We start from the raw sequence: 21,999 nt of genomic DNA on the forward strand, positions 1-21,999 counted from the left end.
TTGTTCTCAAGTGAGCTCAGTTCCCTACCATGGCTTGTTGTACCATTGTTGGGGAAGCGAGAGGAATACTGCTACAGGTGTAAAACCCCGTACCGACACAGAATAAAGCGGTGGTCTCAGCCAGGCGGAGAGCTGAGGGGCCGGCTGCCCCTCCTCCCAGCAGCAGCATGCTCTTCCTCCCAGCAGCAGCAGCATGCTCTTCCCTCGCTGGGGCCACTGCAGAGCCACAGCCTAAAGGAGCCAAGTGGTGGGGAGGGAACGCCCTCCGGCAGCACTGCTGATTGCCTTTGTATCGGCAAATAGCCTCCATTTTGAGGAGCTGGAGGCATTCAGGAGCCTCTCGAAAAACCAAATGTCAGCTTCCAATGACTAGGGCAAAAATGGCAGATCGTTATCAGTGCTTTCCAACACAAGCTATCGCAAATGCCCGCCACATTCCCTCCGGTCATAGGCTGCTGATGTGGAGAGCATTTATCTTTCAGGTTCACCTTCCCAGTAACGCGGGGGGACTGAACCCCTTCCCACCAAAGAGAAGTGTTCCCACACAGAGCTAGGGGCCAAGTACAGACTTTAGCAGTGAGATGGAGCATCCCAAGTCACCAATTGGAAAAAAAACACTCTCAAATTTCGGTAACAATTCCAATATATTAACGTACAATGCCCACTTGCCCACCTCCTCAATTTTCTGTGGAGAAAAGGCACAGACAGTAAGTAGTACACAGGTTTCAAAACAGAGGTCTTGGGCATTAAGCAGGGCATTTCAGGCAGAAATCCACCCAAGTCTACAGTTTATCGACGCAGCAAGGCTCCACAACTCTTCTGGCTAAGCCAAAATCCAGCTAGTGTGCATGTCAATTCATGCCAGCACTTCACTTAGCCTATACTGGTGAGATTTAAGAGGGCACAGCCTCTTCCAGTTTGTGACCTTTGTCAGGACTGCAGAGAATCAACAGATGTTAGGCCTCTAATTTTCATTAAATCAATGAATTAAGTTGAAATTTATCAAGTCTGGAGGAAACAGAGTTATTAAACTCACTTTTTGCAAATCCATTTTCTTTAGTCCACATGTTCATAGGGAAACACATTTTACAAGCATTCCTTTAGTTTTAGGCCTAGCTACCCATTCTACAAATTTGGCAATGTGTACTGAGAAGCTGTCTTTGGGGTAGAGCCTGCCCTTAAAATGCATCCTAGACGTGCTTCACAATCTTTGGTTCTTCACACAAACTGAAGCAGCCTCAGAGCTGGGTTAGGTTACACATCTCTGCACAAGATTACAAGCCAGTTTTCAGCAGCACATGGTTAATGAATGCTAGGTCTCCTGCAAGCTGACCAGGTTACTTTCTGCACCTCATGTGCAAATACATAGGACAAGCCTGCATGGCTGGTTCAACATGCCAAATACAAGTATGCTAAAAAGCCAAATAATTGTTATCTGAAGTTCAGCGCACGTGCCGCGTTCAGTGCAAACATCCATTTTGCTCTGCCTCCCCACACAAAAGCCGGGAAAGTGGATTCCAAAGTTCAAGCACTGTTACTAGAGGAAACAGTGACATGAAACCCAGTCTCACTTCAGCAAAGTTTCCACGATATTTAAAGGACAAAGTTCTTGGACAGCATCACACCAATAAAGCATGCGCCCTCTATTTAGGTTAGATCTCCTAAACCTACATACTTTTGTCCTTGTGCCATGGCTCCAATGAATAGAGTTCGTATCTACAGCCATCCACTTCAGTACAAGACTGAAAAAAGAAATGGCTAATAAGTTCTTGAAGAGAAATAGCAACCATTATTAAAACAAGGAGTAACAAGTTCTTACAAGAGCTAGTTCTTTCCCTGATACCTTTCTCTGCTGTTCCCTGAAGTTCACTGTAATACACATTATCCAGGGTGAGGGGTGATAAAGGAACTCCTGAGCAAAAGCTAACACCTCAAAACATCCAAGACACAGGTTGTGGTGTAAATGCACGAGAACATGATGATGATGTTTTCAGACCTCCTATTTTATGCGTAACAAGATACACGCACAAGGGCAAATCCATTTAAACTACAGATGAATTTTATTAACATGATCAAGTCACATTTCTCCCCCTCCAACCCTCAAGCTGATTAACCTTTGAAACACAGAACCACCACCCCACAAGTTTCTAACATTCTTTGACTGGTGTAGACTGTTGTTGTTTCAGTCTTCACCCAGTACTTCAAAAACACCAGAAAATTCCCCCAAAACAGGAACTAGACCGTCCTTTGTCTGCCCCACATAATTACTCTTTCCTTGACAGTCACCGTCTTTTACACCACAATCCTCACAAAATGTCAAGAACTGCTCAGATCCAAAAAAAATCAGTTTTTAATACTGTCCCTTTTGGTACAAAGGCCCAGTCTGCTGTCAGTACAAACATTTTCACAGAATTGCAAACCTCTAAACGCCACACAGAGCAACCTTATCCCTCGCTGAATCTCTGCCTAAGAGCGCTCTCAAAGCAAGAGCCCAGTTACTCCAAACTAAGACATGTAAGAGGAAGCAGTCCTGTGATCATCATGTTTAACTTAAAAACTTTTAAGATGTTTTGGATTTTGACTGTTTCAGTGAGGGAGAGAAGGCATTCACCAGCCCTACCAATGAGTGATTTCAAAACAGGCAGAAGCAAGTGCAGGGCTGCCTTGTTTTTTTTCCCCAAATAGCAAAAGAAATGTATCTTGTTGTGGGCCCTCTGGTCACATTCTGTGCTGCTTTTCTTAAGACAATCTAAACAAGACAGATGTAGCCAGTATCCAGGCAGCAGCTAAAGCCTGAGCACTAGAAAGGCACTCTGGGGGTGGGGGATGGAAGGGAAAAGAAGGAGAAGAGGAGGAAGCCATTTGGCTATAAAAAGGATCTTTCTTTCCTGTTGAAACGCAATGTAAAGAGTGTCAAAATGGCTTAAAGGTGGGGAGGTCAAACATGTTTTGAGATGTTAAAAACTCCTCAGCTTTATCAAAAAAACATGAAAAAGGAATCTTGAGATACCTTTTTTGTTCTTCCAGTCAAAATACTGCCATCATAATGGAAATTTCAGAATTGCTTGGAGCTATTATCTGTTCACTTTTACCACAAATTAGCCATTAGTTAGGTTAATATTTTATCCTAATGAATAGGCTGCTAAAAAAAACACACCACAAACCTACACAAAACACCAACAAAAAACCCCACACTGGTGAAAATGTCTATTGTCCAGTAATTATCAGATGCAACATCTTTGCCAACCTTGCCTTCCCCTCCCTTCAGCAAGTACCAAAACACCCCAACAAAGAAAATAACCATCCCCACACAACAGCAGTCACTACTACGGCTGACTGCAACAATAAGGATGCTGGAAAATACGACATGAAAAGCAGTTTTATCAATGCCAGTATCAGCACAATACACCTTTAATCTTTATGCACTTTAAACCACAACACTAGGTGGTTTGTACTGCTAAACAAAAATATTTCACAAACCTCTGGGACTGTCATAGTACTTGCTCTTTAAATCCAATAATGACATTTCAGAGCTCTTCCACACCTTCTGATTCAAAGCTAGACAACTAATGGTGCTTAGAAAAAAAAACCCAAGATGTAAGGGAAAGCTTAGTGAAGTTTGTATATTATCATTCACCCTTTTCTATTTCCTCACTCTAACAAGCTCCCAAAAGTAAGCACGCACACAGTAAAACTTTTTGCTGTGGCAAATATGTATGTCTTCAGCTTCTTTTCTACTTTGTGCTGCAGCACTACTACTCAGTAATCATGCTTTTTTAGCTCATGATAAAGAAGTTAGCGATATGAAGAGTTACTGAAGCACAGACTGACACCCCAGATCCTGCCCCCACACACACACCTCTCCTACTGATGAGGAAGCCATCCTTATTCTCTCGGGCCAATCACTCAGGCTCTGCTCTATAAAAGCTGAACAGCTCCCACATGAGACTCCAAACCACCATCCCAGAGGCTAGACTTGAAAGTTCATTCACAGGAAATTGGATTTACACCTGCCTCATATGAGAGGTGCATACACTAGGGACACAGAGCAAAGCTACTTCTTCACCATGACCTCCCACCTCCACACTTGAAGGGGCCTGGGAAGTCTAACAGGCTACCTTCAGAAAAGCATTTCCAATGCAAACGAGTCTGATTTCTAGCTGCAACTTTGAACTGAAAACCCAGATCATCCATCTCCATCACAGAATTTAAGTTACACATCAAGAAATCAATTCCATCCATACAGATGTTAGGAGGTTGTTAGCATACTTACAATCCCACTCAATCACTGAAGTACTCTCATGTTCTATAAGCACCTTGTCTGTTGCAAGTTTCTGCATTCCACTAAGACTTGCTTGGGATGGGGATTGCACTAACTGGTATTACAGCTCTTTGGGGTATAGGGGTTCCTGCTTTGCAGAGTTGTTCTATGGGAAAAGTCCTCTGAGAAGTGGCAAGTCAGACCTCTCTCACACAGGAAGGTTTTAAGCAGGAAGTCTTCCTAGCACCTCACTGGCTTGACTTGTTAAGAGTCAAGGCTCATTCAGGTTTCTTATTTGGACAGTTAACTGGGTTGAAGAAGTCACCCCTCCCTAATCATTCTCAGGAATGAAGTTGACCAGCACAACACTGGCTGTGTATAGGAAAAGACAGAAGGAGAAAGCATAGCTTCCCTTTCAATTCTGGAACTAAGGGTTATTGACAGCACCACACAGAATATAGTTAATATTGAAGCTGGAATATTTTAAACAATTCCTCAAGCCATCTTGACTAGAACTTGTATCAGAAATACAATCAGACCTAACATGGCCCTTTTCCCACAGTCAGATGAATTCAGTATTTGGTCAACACTATTTGAATTTGGTCAAGGCTCCAATTAGTAGGAAATGTTCTATCACTTTTTAGGGCAACATGGCTCAATCCCCTTATGTCAAACATTGCATTCAGATGCCAGCACCACTGCGAAATTGCCTGGTCTCAGATGTGACCACAAAATGCAGCACAGAGGTAGCAAGGACATAAGCCCATCTTATTCCTTAAAGGTGTATACTAGACTAAGTACAGAGAGATAAGCTAGAACAAGCTGAGTCACTGAATCAGATAGTACCTCCTCTTCCTTTTGTTCCAGCATAGAATTGGTAAATTAAGATTTTCATATAAACTTTCAAGTCTGCAGTATGTGATGTTGACTTTCACCACACAACCACCTCATTCAGAAACACAGCATCAGAAAACATCATTAAAAAGACCTACAAAAAGTGGGGTTTTGAAAAGGTCAGGACAATGAACAGCCAAGAGGTGGCAGTGCTTCTACCTGATAAAGAAAACCATTCCTTGTTTATGGGATTCTAGTAGGGTGGGAAGTCTGGTGGCACCAAAGAGTGATACACTGCAAGAGGCACAAGTTTTAAACTGCCCCTCTCTGCCTTTCAGCTGCAGGCCAGCCTCTTCAGGTGCTACATCCAGTTCTTGGTTAAAGAATTGCTAGGAGCAGCAGTAATAGTGTCATATTCATCTGGATGCTTGTAGACAAGAAGCTGGCAACATTTCAGTGGTTTGGTAGGCTGCAATAAATGAAAGCATTAAGACACTATGCAGTTTAACTTGAGAAAGTTATTTTCTGCTTTTAAATAAAAATCGCAGCTTTTCCAGTTTGACTCAAATTTACAAGAAAGGAAGAGTAACTGTATCAATCACTACTTAAATTTCACTTGGCATTTGTGCTAGCCTAAGGAAATCCCAAGACTGCCTCACCTCTGAATTTTTAACATGGTTATTGAGCACTGGAAGATGAAGTTTCAGTTCACATGTTCAGTGCAAAGGTCACAAGCTCTGCAAGACCATGATCAGAAACATTCCAGGGCAGTGTTGCTTAATTCATGGCAACAGCTTTATTTAACAAAAGCACTCAAGGAATGGTTTCCCTCCGTAACTCCATATGGGATCAAACATGAAACAAGTCAGCTTGCTCCAAGAAGTGGCTTTTGACCACATGAGAGCTGGGTGTTTTGACAATTTGTTTGGCTGGTTTTGTTTCTTTGTTTGAACTTTGATTTGTAAAGATCTTCCATTCTGAAAGCATTTCTACCTAGTTTTAGCAGAAAAGAACTCATGGCTTACATACTTGGCAGGCATGCCTCTCCTGCTTGAAGAAAAACACATACATGAAAGAGGGAAAAATAACCCCCACACCATGATATTCTCCCACAGACTTGGGAGTATCTTTCAACAACAGCCATTTTGCTCCCAGTGAGCTGCTGGCAGCAGTTTCCCTGGGTCAGACAGGGGCCTCTGAAGAGGGTTTTCCTTTCAGATCACTAGAATTTCCTATCTCTCCACATTATGCTGCTCACAAACATGTGCCACTTCATTAGAACATGTACATCCAAAACAAGTTATCAGATTTACAGCTGTTGAAGTCACCTTGGATTATTCCACCCTACTTAGGAACTATACAGCTGTCAAAGTATCTGCACAGAATCCAAATGGAAAAATGCCAACTGATTTCCAAAGTGAGAATCCACTAATACAAGAGGCAACTATTTCTTTACACGTCTTAGGAAAATTTGTATCAACAAGCTTTGTGGTAAAATCATTAAGCCAACACAGAATCAGGTAGTTGTTCTCAAAGCAAGGAATGAATTTGTCAGTTCCAAGAACAGGCAGCTAGAAGAGTTATGAGAATATACTCATTATCATGAGTAGTTCATCAGATTTCGGTCCCAAGGTAAGCTATATACAAATGCACTTGCATTTTGCAATGTAGCACTGTTGAGGAATGCTGAGGAATACCTGAAAGAGGTAAACAGGACTTCCAAGACAGCATGCCATTTCAGCTGATAGCATATTTGGGTAGCACAGCAATCTCAGCTGAGAGATAGCACTATTTTTATGTTTAACATTCAATACTTGCTCTTTCCCATCTCTCACCTATCTTGTGCAAAGCATTTCCTTTTATGCTTCCTCCTTGGAGAGCATTAAGCTTCAAACCCAATATTACTGATTAAAGATACAGTCTTCTCTAGCCAGGCTATTAAATTTCATGCATTCTGTGGTATTTTCAGTTGAAACTGTGTTTTTTGTTGTTGCTCATATTAGAGAGCTAATTATAGTTTCATAGTTTCATTCAGGGTTGGAAGGGACCACAAGGATCATCTAGTTCCAACCCCCCTGCCATGGGCAGGGACACCCCACACTAGATCAGGCTGGACAGAGCCTCATCCAGCCTGCACTTAAACACCCCCAGGGACGGGGCCTCGACCACCTCCCTGGACAACACATTCCAGGGTCTCACCACTCTCATGGTGAAGAACCTCCTCCTCACATCCAGCCTGAATCTCCCCACCTCCAGCTTCATTCCATTCCCCCTAGTCCTATCACTACCTGAGATCCTGAGAAGTCCTTCCCCAGCCTTCCTGTAGGCCCCCTTCAGATCCTGGAAGGCCACAATGAGGTCACCTGGGAGCCTTCTCTTCTGCAGACTGAACAGCCCCAACTCCTTCAGTCTGTCCTCATAGGAGAGGTGCTCCAGCCCTCTGATCACCCTTGTGGCCCTTCTCTGGACACCTTCCAGCACCTCCACATCCCTCTTGTAATAGGGGCTCCAGAACTGGACACAGTACTCCAGGTGGGGTCTCACCAGGGCTGAGTAGAGGGGGAGGATCACCTCCCTCGACCTGCTAGCCACACTTCTGATGCAGCCCAGGATCTGATTGGCTTTGCGGGCTGCAAGTGCACACTGAGAGCTCATGTTGAGCTTTTTGTCCACCAGCACCCCCAAGTCTCTCTCCTCAGGGCTACTTTCCAGCCAGTCACTGCCCAGCCTGGATTTGTGCCTGGGATTGCCTCGACCCAGATGCAGGACCCTGCACTTGCTCTTATTGAACTTCATGAGGTTGGCTTGTGCCCACCTCTCCAGCCTGTCAAGGTCCCTCTGGATGGCCTCCCTTCCCTCCAGCGTGTCTGCTGCACCACACAGCTTGGTGTCATCAGCAAACTTGCTGAGGGTGCACTCAATGCCACTGTCCATGGCACCCACAAAGATGTTGAACAAGACAGGTCCCAGGACTGATCCCTGAGGGACTCCGCTTGTCCCTGGCCTCCACTGGGACATGGAGCCATTGACAGCCACTCTTTGGGTGCGGCCATCAAGCCAGTTCCTTATCCATCTAGTGGTCCACCCATCAAACCCATGTGTCACCAGTGGAGACCAGGATGTGGTGTGGGACAGTGAATCTGAAAGAGTAGAAGACAGTATTTTTCAAGGCTTCTCCATGGTAATTTCAGATGCAAATTAAGATGGAAGGACATCTTGTGGACCAGTTACTACACACTACACAGCTTTCCATATTTTTTTTTTCCTGGCACAGCTGTATTGAACATCAGTGAAGACAAAACAGCAGTTCTGACAGGATACTAGTTCAATACATTATTCCTAGATTGATTAACTGTCAGTATTTATCTTTCATTTAGCAAAAGTCAGCCTTACTATGTGTGCCAAACCCTCATAAATACTACATAAAAATGTTTGCATCCTGACTGTATAAAGACAAATTAATAGCAATAGAAAAAACATCACTGAACAGCTGAGAGGAATGAACATGTGGCTCCATGTTTACACAGTGACTTACACTAACAAAACAGGAATATTTAAAAGTGAGAAGTTTACTCACAAAAACACTTTATATTGAGAAGCAAAACTATGGCTTTCGCCAAAAATTCATTCAAAGCATCCAAGTTATTAAATTCCCTTTCCCAGTCTGAGTTGTTAGATTTAAGGCAGGGCTGCAAAAAGACATATGAGGAGGTTTGGACAAGAGGAAGAGGAACTTCAGTACTTTGCTGCTTCTTCCCTACAGCATCTTCAAACTGCCTCTGCTTCCTCCATCGTCCAATGATTTCAGTGAGCATTGCACCACCTTCCTTCCTCTTGTATTTGGGACAGGTCACCCTGTTACTTTCTGCTGCCCTCCCTCCTTCGAATCTGATTCCTTCATTTATTGATAGCAAAAAGGCAATGCAGATTCCGGTGATATGGGATACCTGTACAAGGCTGGTGAGGGAATTAGCTGGGTTGTGTAAGCCACCTTGAAAACCCCCACCCACCCACAGTGAATGCAACTTTCTGTGCCTGGACCCTGCATGGAACCCACACCATCAAGAGGATTCACCAGCTCAAACTCTTTAGCAACCCTGTATTTTTGCTGAATGGCACAGCCTGACATTAAGTTTCAGAAGTGACATCCTATGCAGGATGAAGATACTAAACTCAAATCCCATTCACAAGGCTATTACTTGAAAGGCATACCTTTTCTGGAAAGAACTACCAAAGGAGCCAGCTCACTAAGTCTTCCACACAGTTTGTGGCTAGATGAGCAAACAGGACACCAATTAAAACAAAGCTGGTGAGTAGTTTTAATACCCCAAAAGCAACTGTAAAATTTCTAGTACTGTCTGTAGATAAATAAAATTCAATTACTTGCAGCATCTAAGGACTGAGATGAAAATAAAATTGTTAACCAAAAGAATGGCTAATGTGACTTTTCCCTCCAGCTTGAAGAGTGTAAGCTGAACTTTTAAATTAAGATTCTCCCATTTCTACTATCAATGGCAACAATACCAAAAAGCTTTATACAAGAGACCAAGAGAGGAACACTAGTATTTACTACATGTCAGTCTACAGTAAACATAGTATGTCAGTGATCAAGCACTACTTCCACTCACTTCACTTACTCAGAAGCATACGAAAAGTAATGAAATGGACAAGCAAGTGTTCAGGTGAAAGAAGAGCCTCTGGATCTAATCCAAGCCTGAGTGTATAGTATGCCACTACAAGCTTAAGCAGTTGGCCAGAGAACCCAACTGCTCCAGTCTTTACAAAGACATGCTGACCTTACTTACACCTAGTCAATGCAAAGGGCTCATATAAGAGGAAATGAATGCACACTAAATTGCAGTACTTACAGAACTACTAGAAAGTTTCTTTGGGAATTTCTGGAAGACCTACTTTCCTAGATAAAGAAATTTGAACTAGCAGCATCACATGCACTCAAAGCATACAATTGCTCCCTGAAAATATCCTTTCAGTAGTAAACCACTGCAATAGAATGCCCACACACTCCTTCCAGCTCACACCAACCTCGCCTTGGAGGCTTTCCACTTGTCTTTGGTAGAAAGACAAAGAAGTTAGGCTGGCTTGACACAGTTCCTATTGTTTGGAATTTAACAGTTCAGATTCAGAGGTATGTACTGAACTACTTTTTCACAAGATGCAAAGGCAGGGTACCATCAACTGTGCCACAAAGGTAGTAACAGGGAGTTAAAAATCACATTTTGATAAGCCACCATTATTGAAATTAAGTATATCAAATCTGTATGCATTTATATGTCGTCTGTCATTGGGAAAAGGACCTCTTAAGAGTAGCCTGAGGTTTGGAGTAGATAGCCCTCCAGAAGCATACCAGTTATGTGAAGAAAGCCAGCTCCAGATCCTCCAAGGCTTGCTTGCACTGACATTAGTCTGCTTAGACTGCCCACTAAGCTCCATACTAACCATGCTACCAACACCCATACAACACCACTGAAGTAAGGCAGCCACGCTTCATCAACAGGAAGCTCAATGGTCACATTAGTTTCCTCTGCTCTAGGAAGAGGCTCAGAGGCCTTGGAAAAACAAGTACTTCTAGAGCAGAGCAAGAGCTACCATGAAACAGTACTGTCAATTAAAATGCACATTGTGTAAGACACAGAAAGCAGATGACACCTCCACTCTAAGAAAGGGCATGACGTTACCATGGGGGACACTGTCAACAGCCAGCATTTCACCCTAATCTAATTCCCAATTCTAATTTTATCAATGCTTCAATTATAGTGGAAAGATTACATCCATCCCCTCACTTGAAATTCTATTAAATACAAGGGAGGAAGAATCAAGAAGAATAATACATCTTCCTCCAGTTACTATTTTAAGTACAAGAGCAGTGCTGGGAAAACCAAGACCTCAGTGTTCCAGTAATTATTTGGTTCTTCACCCTCTAATTCCCTAATGTTTTGTTGTTAGTTTGATAGTTATTTCTGTCATGGTAGAATCCACTCCAGACCACTGTCTGATGTTTCCAGTTCTGAGTTTTACTTTGAGTGTTGAGGTTTAAATTTTGTTTGGGTTTTGTTGTGTTTTTTTTTAACTAGTCCCTCCTTTCTCCAAAATATTTGCCCATGCATTTAAAAGCCTTTAACAGCAGTTGGAACCAAATGCAGTACATTGGGACACCACTGACATTACAGCTGGTTCTACAGTAACTAGAAGGGGAAAAGTTCCAGTTGCCATTTGATCAGTCAATTCAGTATGATACAATACAGAACTTGGTTATCTGTTAATAGTTTCTGTACCCTGCAAGCACTTCAGTGAGAATATCACAGTCTTCATTTCCCCCTACATATAACCATTGTTCTCTGCAAGGAGATGCCTCTCAACTCTAGCTGGCTTGCTTATCAGTCATCAATTAAAGAAAATCTGGTTTCCAAATTGCTCTTCTAGCCACAAAAACAGTTTAGTAGGACACACTCCTCTGCCTTATTTGGCAAACAGTTTCTGACTGAGAAGCCATACCTTTCTCAAGTAACATCTCTGTATGGATCAAGTATTCTTGAAATTTGAGTGACTTTGTCTAGCAGCCTGCAGACCCCCTTCACGCTCCAACCTCAATGTATTAAATCTCCAGTGCCTTTGGGCAAGCCATATATAGCAGTGGGGGCGGGGTGTGCTGCAGGGAGGTGAAATTTAACTCTTCACCAGCACTGCTTTGAAAGGAAAAAAGGCTTGGAGGCATGCTACTTCTTACCATTTCTTAGCAAGTTTTTCCTCAGAGTAAGAGGCTCACTCTGCCTCATACATGTGCTTACTAAAACATTTCAGAACTATATAGATGACTTCCAAACCACAGATACATACAGCAACATCAAGCCCCTGGGAGCTACCAACTTGATCTTTATCTCTCACACCCTCAATCACCTGAGATGGCATTACTCAAGGTTACAGATCAGGAACAGCAGTAACCTCAGCAGTAACCTCAAGCAACAGGGAACAGTGCTGACTAGTTCAGTGGAGATTCACAGACCACACTACCAACCCTCACTGCAGCATTCTCTAGTGCCTTGATGCGGGCACTAGGTTGGACTACAAAAGGCTTAACAGCATCCATAATGCAGCCAGCTTTTGAGCTTTGCTTCTAGCAAAGATTTAAGGCTAGGGATTCTTATATTGTGCACATAACTGACAGCATGAATGGCCTGAGTAATAAGAACCACTGAAGTGAAGGGGGAGGGAAAAGGGGAGGATTTGAAGTTTGATAGCTGACATTTTCCCCGAATGATAGTTTGCCTTTTGTTAATCAAGAGCAGCTGAACAAAAGGCTGTATAAAATTAGTCTTCTAGCATATGCCTGCCACTCTGGACTGCAAGTACCCAACCTAAACACACAAACATGACAAAACCCAAGACAACATGGGTATGGAGAAGATACAGCCACGAACTCTACCATCTGATAATTCCCCTGAAGTTTCATTTCTGAATCTTGCATCCCTGACAGGCTTTTAGACCGAAAAGAATTTGGGTAGTTCTGTACATTCACAAGACCTTAACTAGGAAATCTTTGAGTAGATGGTAATTTATAACATTGGGTATCTAGAGAATGCATGGGATGGGCACATAATGCATAGAAACAAGCAGGAGATAAGGTTTAGCAAACTTGACAAAGTATCTTTAAATATCTCAGTTATCCATGGAGATCAACACTGAAGGGAAAATGAATCAACACAAGTTTATATATTACTTTAGCTCACTAAAGGTCTATTCTTCCCTGCCTTAAAATCCAAAGGCAGGCAGCTGCTATTTTTACAGTCCTGTGAAGTACTGGTATTAAGAACCACCTTAGCAATTACTTGTCATCTTTGTAAGACAAATACTTAGCATAACAGCATCCTTTGGTTGGATTAACCTGCCCATTTTGGGAACAAGTTTAAAATACTAACTTTTTTGAGTAGAGATGATTTCCACTACAGCACTGAAGACATCTCAGTCCCCAGAATTTAAGAACTCTGGAAAGTGACTTACACCCACTGCTATTGAGACAAGTTTAGGGATTGCCTCAGATTACCTACCTGCTGCTATAAGGTAAACCCCTTCTCCGAGTCAGCACCAGTGCAGAGGCATATAGCAGAAAGTTTCCAGTCCAAGCCTTAGTCACTTCAGAAGTATTTCACATACATATATAGAAAAGCTGCTCACCAGACATCATCCTATCCACCAAGCTTGCCATCCACGGTTTGGGAAATGCATCTTATACACTCAAGTGAATTGAGCTCTTCTTAGGAAGAAGTTCTTCATAGAAAGAGTGATTGGTCATTGGAATGGGTTGCCCAGGAAGGTGGTGGAGTCACCATCCCTGGAGGTGTTTAGGAAGAGACTGGATGGGGTGCTTGGTGCCATGGTTTACTTGATTACATAGTGTTAGATGATAGGTTGGACTCGATCTCAAAGGTCTTTTCCAACCTGGTTAATTCTATTCCATTGAACATGTAACTGAGGTCATTCTTGTTAGTGCCAGTGCTGCACACAGATTCAAGAGGCAGCATGGTAGAACACAAAATGTTTGTGAGCCTCATCTGTGGGTACTGAATTTAACTCCTTTTCATGCTAAACAGCTAGAGCATTCAAAGCTGGTCAGTTTAGTTCCCAAACAACATTAGCTATTGACTTCATAGTCAAAATTTGTTTTGTTGAGGGCTGATAAGAGGAAGAATGCAGATCAAGAGTCAAAATAGCTTAAGGAAAGTACTACTGCTACATTAGTCACATACAAGTTCTCTTTATGATGGCACAGGGATGGAAAAAGTGGTTGTCCCAAGTGATCCTGCATAATAAAGAATCTTTTGAACCCATTAGAAAAAATAGCATTGCTCTGATTCTTTAACATGTTTGGATGCACAAGCACAATTTGCTAGACAAGAGGACCAAACCCATCCCACCCACACACAGCCTTTCAATAAGCACCACCAAAGAAAGTAGAAAACCCATGGAAGGATTTGCAGCTGAGCCCATGATGAGAACAGCTAAAAGCAAGGACATGTGCTTAATATATCTTGGGATCAGGGACACCCATGCATTACATTAGCCAATACTTGCATTGCCAAGCTGTAGTCATGCTCCCATCCAGTATTTCTACACTTTTAATTAAGACTTACAATGATAGGGTAAAAGCACTAATAAAAAGTATCAACTACATAATCATGATCTACTATATGATTATATTTGTAACAGCTCTATTGAAAGTGGATTATAGCTAAAGACAACAAACCCCTCCTGTGAAATCTTATCTGTGGTAACATTAGTCTTACATTCAGAGCATTGTTCACCCAGCTTAGGTCTGCGCTCTCAACACATCATGATTCTTTGTCTGATGGAAAGACACTAACAATTCTGCAGGAAGGAAGGGAGCATGGGAGGAGAACTAGGAAGAGACAGGGTCAAGATAGTATTGAAAGAAGAATGATAGCTTCTTAACTTTAAAACAGAGGAACTAAGTAGTTTTCCTCTAAGGAAGCATGGTCTAGCAAGCATGTTTCAATGCTCTGAAGATTTAGCTAAAATGAGAAACTCATCTTATGTGTGATACAGGACTTCCTCACTACATTGAGAAGACCCTCTCTCCAACTTACAAGGTGTCTTTTGTCAGTTTTAGCAACACTGAGCTTAAAAAGAAAATTAAATTCTCAGTACAGAGTAGTTTCATGCCTATTGTATGCACACCTCCAGCCCTATTTTCAAGGAAGTTACTATAATCTGAAATCTGTGCTGCAACCTGCAAGTCTCTACTGTATTGATACTGATGGTTTTTTCCAAGGACATTCCCAAAAGTAAAGACAGGCCATGAAAGCTGCCTAGAAAGACATTTCTGTCTCTTCCAATTTTTACTCACTGGAAGCTATCTGAAGTCCTATTTAATTAGGCCAGTAGCATAATGGTATCAAACTATCACCACAGAAAAAAGCCACACAAAACTTTGCTGTATTTACCCTAAATTGCTGAGAATGTTTGAACATCAGTCACAGCAAAGCAAGGAAAAAGGTTTTGCTTCTATCCAGTATGACACTGTAGCTGTTCTAAGCCCAGCAAAGTTTTTGTTCTCTTGCAAAACAGAACCAGTCAAAATGTTTTTACATACCAGGAAGATCTAGGAACCAAAAGGTGTGATGGGGAAGGAGCAGCTAAAAGGAAAGTGAAGTAATCCAAAATGTGATCTGCTTAGCACCAACCATCTGAACAGTATTTGTAAGTTTAAAAAGCAGTGTGAAGTTAAAGATTATTAAAACTCTTCATTGTTCTAAAGACATTAAATCCACATTACATAGACTACATATGAACAAAATAACTCACTACCCTACTTTCTTCATCAAGAAAGAAAGAAAACAAGTATCAGTAACCAAATCCATAGTATTGTTTTCAGAATGGGCACCTGCATGTGCATTTGGTATCAGAAAAGACACAGTAAGTAGCAGTAAATTAAGGCTGCATCATTATAAATAAGCATATGCAGTTTCTTACATGTTGTGGAAGTAAGAATTTCTCTAGCTCCTGTGGACATTCTCCTCTAAAGCTAAAGTAGCCACAACAGCAGCAACACAACACAGTATTGCATAGTAAGACCAGAAACTCCACGATGCAGTTCTTCAGTTGTAATGATTTTGTTAGGTAGAAAAACCAACAACTAACATTAGGAAAATGAAAAACAAGAGCCTGCATCCCATACTGCAGTTTAATTAGAAGTAGCCTTTGAGCAAGAAACACAGAAGCTGGCACAGAAGCATATTAATCCCTTGGTATTAACTGTTTTGGTGAGATTATGGGTGGACATTGTAAGGAGCACTGTGTTATTCAGTGTTTACCAGTGATGGCAAGGAGGACCATATCAAGCCTATTCTTCCATCCTAGCCAGGCTGTTCCTCCTTTTTCCTCATACAGAGTATCTCAGAATATATCTGGTTGGAAGAGACCTCAAATCTCATCCAGTCCAACCCTCAACCCAGCACTGAAGGGCCCACATTAAAACATGTCCCTAAGCACCAGGTCCACATGGTGCTTGAACACTCCCAGAGATAATGATTCCACCATCACCCTGGGCAGTTAAAATGCATTTCCTAATACCCAGCCTAAACCTTCCCTGGAATAGCTTGTAACTGTTCCCTCTAGTCCTGTTACTTGTCATCAAGGAGAAGAGGCTGGCTCCCTCCTTGCTCCAGCCTCCCTTCAGGCAGTTGTAGAGAATAAGGTCTTCCCTCAACCTCCTCTTCTCTAGCCTAAAGAACCCCAGCCATTTCACTCACCTGGCACGGAACTTCTGAGTTTGTGAATTAATCTGATCGATGAGGAAGCTAGAACTGATGCAAGCAAAAGGAATTGAGTGTGGCTGAGGCAAGAAAGAATTTTCAAGTCCTTTCTTGCAGGGGAGCCATGCTGCTACAGGGCTTTGCCTTGGAGTCTGTAAACCACTTCTAAAACGGAATGAGAACTAGATGGTCACAGACCATTACACTGACTGAATTTGGCAACTCCAAACTTCCCACAGAAAGCGCTGGAAGCCTGCTATTGAAGTGTTTTGGCCATCCACCGTTAGCACCAAGTGATACTAAAGCACGTAAGCAGCTGAGTCGGCATAGAAGAAACCCTGTATTATTTGATACTTTGAACCCTTTCCACAACAGACTCATTTGAATTCAGGTTGTTTATCTATGCAAGCCAAGTATCCTGCAGTTGTTCCAACATTTTCTAAGCATCTGGTTTGGCATGTAGTCTGTTCATACTTCTAGAGGGAAAAAAAAGAGGTTCTCTTTCGGTCTGAGCGATGACAGTCAAATACACTTTATCATGCCAGTTAGCATGTTTTATTTCATTATGGATGAGACTAAATGAAAACCGTTTAAGTCCTTTTCTAGTGGCTTTTAATGACACTAACACCTGGTTACTACTGTAACATTTATAGTTCTATCCATACAACAAATGGGGTCATACAGAGAAAAGAAATCAGGGTTGAACACACAAATATTGCCACGCTTGGAGAATGCTTTGAAATATCTGAGATATGTGTTTCCCCTTGCTGCCCAGGTAGCATTTTACCTCAGACAGCAAAGTTCCAAGTGGTAAGCAACCAGACTGGGTTTCAACAGCAGCTCTAGGCCAAGGAAAGACTTGTCCCCTTTTTTTGTGTCCAGGGGTTTACTTTTCTTTCATGCACCACTGCAGTGTTTGCAGGCAAATGCCACTCTGAAAAGCGTTCAGATTTCCACTCTAATGTTTGCCACTACATTAACATGCAGTATTCTCTGCTGTCAGTGACTGCATGTACCCCAGAGCTCAACTGGGACCAGAACCAACTCATTAAGAGACTGCTACAGACATCCCAGTAGAGAGACAAAAATCTGCATTTCTCTGCATTGAAAGGATAAGCAACTGCTTGAAAGTTGAAACATCCAGTCAGTAACCACCCACGGTGCTATTTCCCTTCTCACTGGAGGGAGTCTCAAAATGGGAGTGGAAGGAGGAAAAAATTATGACAAATGGACAGTGGTTCCCAGAAGGAAAGGTGGAAAGACCAGAAAGGAATGAAAGCAAAGGTAACATAGTGATGTTGGAAGAACAGGAGTTATCATGCTCTAGGAGAGAAGGTAGAAAAAAGACAGCCATCTGCTTTGGCCCAGAAAAACCTCAGGGACATTCAGTCATATTCTTTACAACTGATCTCAAACAGAGTGAGGAAAGAGAGCTCTGCATCCAAAAGAATTACTGTTCTGCTAGTTTACACGTGAGATCTGCCTATGCTCAAAATTAACCTGCATGACATTATTCTGAGGGAATACCCTGCTCTGTCACCAGATTTTCCCACTTAACCTGCTGAGCAGAACCAGAGTTTGTAACTAAGGTTTCAAGCTACCATTCCTGCCTTGCATTTTAGGTTTGTTTTTATACTATTAGACAGCTAACATACTTAGCGCATCACTCGTGTACTGTCTTGGAAGGCTGTCATTATCCTTTCTTTCATGAGGCTGTAGATAGCATTCTTAGACTAGCAATAAGGCTCGGTTTTGCAGCCACCCTTTCTCCAAAAAATTGTTATGACTCACCTGCATGCTTGGCAAAAGTGAGGAAAGATACACAGTAAAAACTGTTCCAAACAGTCAGTCTCTCTCAAATATTTCCCTTTGAGTCAAAAATAAATACTGATCAGGCACACCCACAGTAAGGAACCACCAACACCCACTAATCAAGACCAATAGTAGAGACCATCAGCTTGGAGAATACAAGCCTCTCAATGGGAGCCCAAGGCCTGATATTTTTGACTTGTCTTAGAACGACTTCTAGATCTACACGACATAAAAACCAACCCAAAACCACTCCTAAGAGACAGGTACTCTTTTCAAAACACACTGCTGAACGAAGTTAGCTATGTAAAGTAAGTTAACAAGCTTTTTTTTGTAAGGAGTTCTAGAAAAACTCTAAGCAAAGCTAGGGTATCCTTTTTTCCCTTTACAATTAAAGCTTTTAATTCTACAAAATGCCTTGGAGCAGTGGTCCTAGCTAGTCTTCAGCACGTGGTGGTAGATAGAGCTGAATAGTCTATGCTATGGCCAAGAGCCCTCAATTGTTTTATTTTACACACTTGAACAATAAATTGTCATACCGAGAACGCACGAACCAGAAGCTTCTTAGCCCATACCACAAGTCCGAAGTTGTACTTCCAAATGAATGAAACGCAGCTTTTTTAGCACATTAAGAACATGCTGAATGCCGGAATGGAGCAAAGCATTATTATGCACGTTCTTTTGGAAGTCTGAGCAGGAAGACACTTGGATACCCCAAAAAGCCACACACAGGCCAATTCCTCTGAAGTTGCTGGGTTTTGGAGGTTTGTTCGTTTTGCAGGTTTTGCTCGGTTGGGTTTTCTGCAATGTAGTTTCCTTGCCCCTCCAGCACAGCCCCACTACCTCAAATATCATTTTACATTTTTTTTTCCCACAGAATTCCTACTTTCTGTCCTCTGGCACTAGCAACTTCAAGAGACCAGAAAATACCTTCTGAAGCGTTTTCGGAAATTATTTCGGACATACAACTGCATTGGAGGGGACAGAAAAAGCATCTTTGCAAACCGAAAACAAAGGCATCACATTTCACTAGGCTAAACATCTTCACGTATCAGTTAAGCAAGCATCCCACAGAAAACTCTTGTGTAACTGTCCTCAGGTTTTTCCCCTGAGGTGGCTTGTTTTGCCGTCTTGAAATCCATACTGGGAGGAAACCATGTCCAACACTCAAGTTAATGGAAAATTCCAGTAAAATCCCCACAGCTGACTCAAATTTCAGATGAAAATCAAGCTCCAAACTACCATAAGCAAGAAACTACATCCCAATAAAACTTAAAACGCTTTCAAGTAAGTTTTGAAGATCTGTGAAATAATACTTATCAGAAAGGAAACTCGGGAGCAAAGCATTTGAAGTCCAGAGCACTAAACCACGTTCGCATTTCTGTTTGTGTAAAGCTCTCATTTGCACCACAGGGGCAAGTAAAACGTCATCCAAGAGCTGCAGCTTACCAGATGCAGCTGATACAGGCAAGGATCATTTCTGCAATCCCCCCCGCTTTTTTTTTTTTAACTGAAGGTAGCCGAAAGACCTTTTTCGTCGTTACTATTATCTTCCAGCCCTTATTAATTTCTTTATTCTTCGATGGGCTACGTACCGAACGCGCTAATTCAACTTTGCACAAAGAAACATTAGGGGCTCGGGGTACACCACACTCTTCTCACTACTATCTCCAGGGCCTCGCCACCCCTCGCTAGGCGCCCAAGCGCCCTCCGAGAGGCAGCACCGGCAGCAGCCCGAGGCTCCGACCACCGTCTCCCGCAGCAGCGGCTTCCCCGGCGCACCTCCTCCTCTTCCTGCCAGGCGGCGGCGCGGAGCGGCGCCCGGAGAGAGCTCTCCCCCAAACCGTTAGCGGCTCCCGCCCCCAGCGCTGGCCATCGGAGGGCAGGCCCTGTCGTCCCCCCCCGCGAGACTACCCCAGAGCCGCGCGCGTCAACAGCCTCCCAAGGTGGGAGAAGCACCGCGGCTCGTCCCTGCCACCACCCGCCCTCCACTGCCGGCCCGCCCGCCAGAGGGTGCGAGGCGGGAGGGGGCCCTCTGGCGCCGGGCAGGGGCGGGAGCGCGGCTGTCCCCCTCCCGTTTCGCGCCGCGCACTCGCTCACCTCGTCGTCGTGGTGCTGGCAGTAGCTGGCCCGGTCGGGGAAGACGGAGAGGATGTTGTAGGGCGAGGCGGGGTAGGGCGGGCTGAGAGCGAGCGGGGCACCGGGGCCGGCAGCGGCGAAGCGCTCGATGAAGTGGTCCTTGGTGAGGCGGACGCGCTGGTGCGCCCGCACGCAGTTGTCGCACAGGTGTTCCTGGCAGTCGAGGCAGCGGGAGCTGGCGGCGTTGCCCTCGTCGCAGGAGCTGCAGCGGGGCTCGCCCTGCCGGCTGTGGGGTCGTCGCAGCAGGAGCGCCGCCGAGCTGCCGCCTGAGGAGGAGGAGGACGTCGAGGAGGGCGCGGCCGATGCGGCGGTAGCGGGCGAGGAGCCGGCGGCGCGGTGCGGCGGCGGCGGGCGACCGTGGTGGCGGTTGTTGCCGCCGCCCCCTCCCGCGCCGGAGCCGGCCGCGGGCCCGGTGGCGCGGCCGTTCTTCTGCTCGTCGGCGGTGGCAGCCACAACGACGACGTCCAGCAGGTTGCTGAGGAGGAAGTTGGAAGAGGGCAGCGCGTCCATGCCCGAGGGCTCCGAGATCACCACCTTCTGGTCACAGATGGGGCAGCGCAGCTTGAGCGCGTCCCCCGCGCCGGGGTGCCGCTGCGCCTCCAGGCACTGGCGGCAGAAGGCGTGCAGGCAGGGCAGGACGTGCAGCCGCCGTGGCGGGCCACCGCAGGAGGAGCCGCCACCTCCGGAGGAGCTGGAGGTCTGTGAAGAAGACGATGAGGTGGAGGAGTTGGAGGAGAGGGGAGCCGGCGAGCCGCACATCTCCTTGCACAGCGGGCATATCTGGAAGTCGGACTCAGGAAACGATGCCATTTGCGATGGGCCTGACTCCCCGATGGAGGAGGGGGGGCGCAAAAGTGGATCTCCCCTACCTCACAAAAAAAAGTGTGGGCGGGAAAAAAAAAAAAGGCTACGAGGGGCGTTTCGAAAGGCGTGGGGAGAAGGTAGCTTTACAAGCGGCTTACGAGCAAGCTGCCATCGATCAGTCGTTTTGCCAAGTGGGATCGATTGGCCAGTTTTGCAAATACGATGTCATCGATCCGGTGGTCTGCAGAGAGCTGGATCCCGTCCTCGTACCTCGCTGCCGCCGCTTCCGGGCTCGCTGCTGCGGGGCGTTATTTTTGGTATCAAGGTGTAGCTGTCCCGTCTTCTCTCAGCAAACGGATCCTCTCTTCCCTTACATGTACTTAACCCCCGATTCCCTGTTGCATTAGACAAATTGTATCGATTCCCAGAGCAGTCAATACCTCACATAGTCTTCGCATTTCCCTCTTGGGTCAGCAGTTTGACAACGTGGTTTGGTTACTTGTCTTCTTTCTAAAGAGAAAGTGCATGGGCGCCAATTGCTCGATCCCCACCGCATCCAGCGGGGACCGGACCTCTGTCCGCCGGGACTCGACGCTAGTTCCCACGGCCGCAGGACGGGGCTGGGGCGCCGACGCGGCAGTGCAAGTCCCTCTTCGCCGAATCGGGAGAACGCTGGTGGGGAGCAGCAGGGGTTTAACTCAAGTTTCTCTCTTTCTTCTTGGGGCGTTGGGTTTTTTCTTCTTTTCCTTTAAACCTGTGCTTGTCGGGGGGGAAGGGGAAATTTCGTTTCAGTTCCCCCCTCCACTTTTGCAATCCAGAGCAGCTCTAGGAGAGAGAGAGGCACTGAAACACAGTGGCCAGGCA

General features: G+C 44.5%; 1 protein-coding gene across 2 annotated transcripts in view; it reads right to left on the minus strand.

Moving 5' to 3' along the window:
- Nucleotides 1-21,999, minus strand: part of TRIM71 (tripartite motif containing 71) — a 62,216-nt gene that overhangs the window by 39,346 nt on the left and 871 nt on the right. The window contains exon 2 of one of the 2 annotated variants that reach the window (XM_068152918.1): nucleotides 20,293-21,889. In XM_068152918.1, the coding sequence (XP_068009019.1) occupies nucleotides 20,293-21,141 (849 nt within the window). In that variant the 5' untranslated portion in view covers nucleotides 21,142-21,889. Of the gene's footprint in view, nucleotides 1-20,292; nucleotides 21,961-21,999 lie in introns of both variants that reach the window. The other variant, XM_068152919.1, reaches the window with a different exon arrangement.

This window comes from Melanerpes formicivorus, unplaced genomic scaffold (genome assembly GCF_026170545.1).
Source record: "Melanerpes formicivorus ecotype bairdi unplaced genomic scaffold, bMelFor1.0.p_v2 SCAF_24, whole genome shotgun sequence".
Lineage (NCBI taxonomy): Eukaryota > Metazoa > Chordata > Aves > Piciformes > Picidae > Melanerpes > Melanerpes formicivorus.